General features: G+C 44.9%; 1 protein-coding gene across 1 annotated transcript; it reads right to left on the bottom strand.

Annotated features, from left to right (window-relative positions):
• Positions 1-3,421: 3,421 nt before the first annotated feature.
• Positions 3,422-4,033, bottom strand: LOC108796290 (probable E3 ubiquitin-protein ligase TRIM8). The gene has a single exon (XM_018567752.1). It carries the CDS (start codon positions 3,995-3,997, stop codon positions 3,422-3,424), a length of 576 nt encoding a protein of 191 aa, XP_018423254.1. The 5' UTR covers positions 3,998-4,033.
• Positions 4,034-4,416: the final 383 nt, after the last annotated feature.

Genomic DNA, 4,416 nt, shown 5'->3' with positions numbered 1-4,416 from the left:
ATCGTGACACCTATACTAGGCCCGGAACTACCCAAGAACCCTGAGATTATCTTTAGAAAAGCCCCAAACGTAGCAAATAAATCAAGGAAGGGAACCTCTGAAACGCATTGCCCAACAACATTTGACAATTCACAACCCAGAAGTACCCAGCAGATGTGGTCCCGTCTTGAGGAGAAACAGCTTCAGCACTGCTCAGCCATCAGATCAGATCTGTGTCCCCCAGCAAAGGTGATCTGGGATCTTTCCGGACTGGACTCTGCTCTCTTCCCGTGCCTTCCATCCGGATAACAATCTTGTACCAGCAGCTGAGATCGGACTTACATCTGATGTGTGACAGGCGAGATGTTTTTAATATCCTGCACATTACTTTTTACCTTTATTAAGCAGTTACTTTTATACTGCACTCAGATCTGTGCTCCGGGTTTTATGTTTTCTTTACAGTGCTGTTACATGGATGTCTCCCTATCCCACTGACCGGGCTGCAGGATCAGTGCATACGTCTTCTCTGGATTAACTATCAGAATAACCGGAGCTCCTTTATCACTAATAATATACAGTCCACAGCCAACTGATCTAGTTGTGCAAGTTGGTGACTTCTGTTTTATGTAAATAATCCTAATGTTTGCCTCAGAGTGAATCATTCTCTATGTCTATACAATAAAAAAACAGCCTCGCAAATTCCTATTAGATTGCGGCCTAATCTGTCTACTTACATACTCTGCAGGGAAGGTGCAATATTTCTGGCTTTAGTCTCTGAAATAATACTCTCTCATTTTTATTTCATGATAATACCGGCCTGGTCTCTCCCTCTGAAATTGCAGCCTAGTAAAAGTGTATACAAAGGGGCTGATTTATAAATGTTCTGCCCTCGATGGTGCTGAGGAGCATAGGATTTCCTATGCTCCTCAGCACCATCTCGTGGCGCTAGTATCATACAAACAGCATCAGCCCAGCGATACAATGGGTGGAACATTTATAAATCAGCCCCATAGTGTGTGGAGTCAGTGCAACATTTTTGGCTTTCTCTGTACAGTATATCCATACAGATTATGGTGAGATGGGACTAAAGCAGTAAATAAACCCCTCACTCTAATCACTGCACATTTTTTTATGTAAATGTGATAGATAAAGCGGTCCAACCTCACACATATAGACACAACATCCGAGAGAAATGATTCTGATTAAAATATCATTTATTTCTAAAATAAGCCAAAAATGCCAATAAACCCCCATAACATGTCCCATGGTGACTCTAACAACCATTGTATATAGAAGAGAAGAGTTACAAAGTAAAAGTAAAGATTAGAAAGTAGAGAGATGAAGACACGGAGATCCTTGACATGGCGGGTGGACCAAAGATCTGACCTCTTCATCTGACCTCCAATCTTGGACAGTTGTCATGGAGGACCGCCCCAAAACATAAACATGTGACCTATGACATCATTGAGTGAAGAATTTGTACAAGCAGCACATCATTCATTACAAGAGACATTCATTTCTGTCATCTCAGAACACCTCATCAGCTTGTCCCACCTCCAGACCCCCAAATACCTCATTGTAGAAGAAGGAGACCAACTGTCACTGTGTTCTACAACAAGACATTCCAAGGATCCGGAGAACAACCATTTGTTCTAATCACATCTTTCTGTAAAGTCATTCCAGCAAGTCAGCCTGTTATTCTAGAAAGAACCCAACATGAGCATAGAAGCACTTAGTGATGTCATCTCATCATTAGTAACGCAGATCAGAAGGATTTTTCTTTATCACATGAATAGGACCATAGAGGAAATGTAACCATTGTTCTGCCCCATAAGGATCATAGAGGTGCCGGGACTGAAGGGGATAATGGGGATTGTAGTCCGTCCCATCATTATATCTATATCCAATCATTGATAAATATTCTCATATACAGAGGGGGGAGGGGTGACGGGGCCATGCGGCTTCCACAAATATATTCTACTAACACCTCGGATTTACTACATATAGAGTGGAAGTTACTAAGACCGGAGCAGACACAATCTGGACCAATCAGCTTCCAGCTTTCATTTTCAAAGCTTCGCTGAAGAAGCTGAAGATGGAATGTGATTGGTTCCTGTGCTCAGCTGATCCAGATTCTGTCTGCTCCGGTCTTAGTAAATTCCCCCCATAGTGTGTAAGGAATGCCGGATATTTATTTATAAAAACCTGACAGAGGTTCCAGGCTTCCCCTCCCCCACCACAGGAAATAATTTTTATTTCTGTCTGTGTCCCTGGTGTACATTTTCCTTCATTTCCTGTCTGGTAAAACGTTGTCACCAGAACAGGAAGTGAGGGGAAATCTCTCTATTGGAGCCACGGATAGCAGTAAAAATTTTAAGGTGCAGGCTCCAGGACTGTCATCCCAATCCTCACTACCTAGTGGGTCACTTACCCAGAACAAGCATGCAGCCCGTGAAGTATGAATAATCTGAACTCCTGCATGCTTGTTCCTGGTCAGTGACACACGAGATAGCGAAGTGAAGATGACATCCCCGGAGCCTGCAGAGCCTTATAAATCAGTAATATTATTTCCAGTCCTCTGCTTCCTACTATTGGCTGAGTATTCCACCAATCAGATTCTCCACCCTGTGATGCCACCAGTCTCCGGGCAGATTTCTCACATCAGATTCCCCCCAGATACCTTTATACGTCCTCCCAATACATTTAAACCGGCATGGAGGGGCTCAGTGAAGGTGGTGGTGAAGGTGTGGAGGTGTCGGATCGGGTGACACAGATCATAAAAGGAGATCAGCCCGGCCTCATAATCCAGATCTGTCCTGACTCTGTTACTGGAGACATTGCCGGGTAATCGGATCTCATTATTGTCATGTCTCACTGCGCACTGATTATTCCACCACATTTTCTCCAAACACCAGGACTTCTTATTACAACCAATCTCTGACTGATCTCCTCCTCTCTCTATATTGGGGTAACACATCCCGACTCTCCAGAACTCTGACCCACCGACATCCACTTCCCAGTAATGTCTCCCTGAGGAGAAACTCTGACTGCTCAACACCTGAGGACACTGAAATCTCTCTGGAGTTTCTGGACGATTCAGGCTATACTCTGACCTGGCTCCAGATTTCCTGTCATCTGATAACTGTAGAAGATTACTAGCTGTGTTCACATCCAGTAATATGTCTTCAGCTTCCTGTATATAGAAGGATACATTTACCCCAGACATTATATCAGATATGCCTGTGTGTAATGTGTGAGAGATCCCAGCCACATCCAGATCCCCTCCATCATGGAGGCGTCTATCATGTCTCTCTCTGTCCTCATCACCTCCATCCTCAGTATCACACAAGTCACCTGTGTCTGATTCCTGTAAGACAGTCAGTGGATCCGTCATGTTACACAGCTCCTCAATGTGACGCATCTTCCTGGACAGCTTGTGCTTCTATATTTCCAGCTCCCGGATTATACTCTGGACTCTTTTCTCAGTCTCCTCTCTCTCTGTCATCAGTTTCTGCAGAACGTTTCTCAGTTTCTTCTTCTTCTTCTCAGAGGCCTCATCCAGAGTCTCCACCTGATGTCCTCGATGTTCTCCATCCAGCCTGCAGGACACACAGATACAGGCAGAGTCCTCAGTGCAGTAATACTCCAAGATCTTCTTATGGACGGAGCATTTCCTGTTCTCCAGGGAAGTGGTGGGGTCACACAAGACGTGTTCTGGTGCCTTGCTGTGGACTCTCAGGTGGTTGTCACACAGAGAAGCTTCACACAGCAGACAGGACTTCACAGCAGGTACAGGAGTGTGAATACATTGAGTACAGAGGACCCCGGACTCCTCCTGATCTGGATGAGCAGACAGGAAATTCTCCACAATGTTACGTAGCTTTATGTTCCTCTGCAGTGCAGGCCGCTTCTGGAACTTCTCTCTGCATTCAGGACAGGAAAATCCTCCAGACCCCCCCTGTGTATCCAGCACACGACCAATACAGTCCCGGCAGAAGTTGTGTCCACATCTCAGCATTACAGGATCTGTATAAATGTTCAGACAGACGGAACATTCCAGCTCAGCTCTCAAAATACCAGACGCCATCGCTGACAGCAGAAGAGGGAAGTGAAAGTCTCTGACACTCCTTAACCAGTGTGACGGGTTCTGTACACTCCTACACAGGGCGAGGCTGAGACTCATATTCATAGGAATCCTTATACAGGAGAACACATGTTAGCGGGAGTAAGGTGTGGCTGCTTCACAGAGGGAATCACACTTCGTGGTCTTGTAAACAGAATAACTTTTAATGGCCGGATAGGCGACAGTGGAAAATATTATTCACAGTAACAGTTGAGAGAATGGTTTCCTTGCAGGCATATAAGGCACAGATGCGCAGTACATGCAGAGAAGATACAGATTCCACTTTATCAATTGGCACTGCAGACTATATCCGT

This window comes from Nanorana parkeri, unplaced genomic scaffold (assembly GCF_000935625.1).
Source record: "Nanorana parkeri isolate BGI_ZX_2015 unplaced genomic scaffold, ASM93562v1 scaffold1088, whole genome shotgun sequence".
Taxonomy (NCBI): domain Eukaryota; kingdom Metazoa; phylum Chordata; class Amphibia; order Anura; family Dicroglossidae; genus Nanorana; species Nanorana parkeri.
Note: the sequence above shows the minus strand (reverse complement) of the source record. Positions and strands in the feature narration are given on the sequence as shown.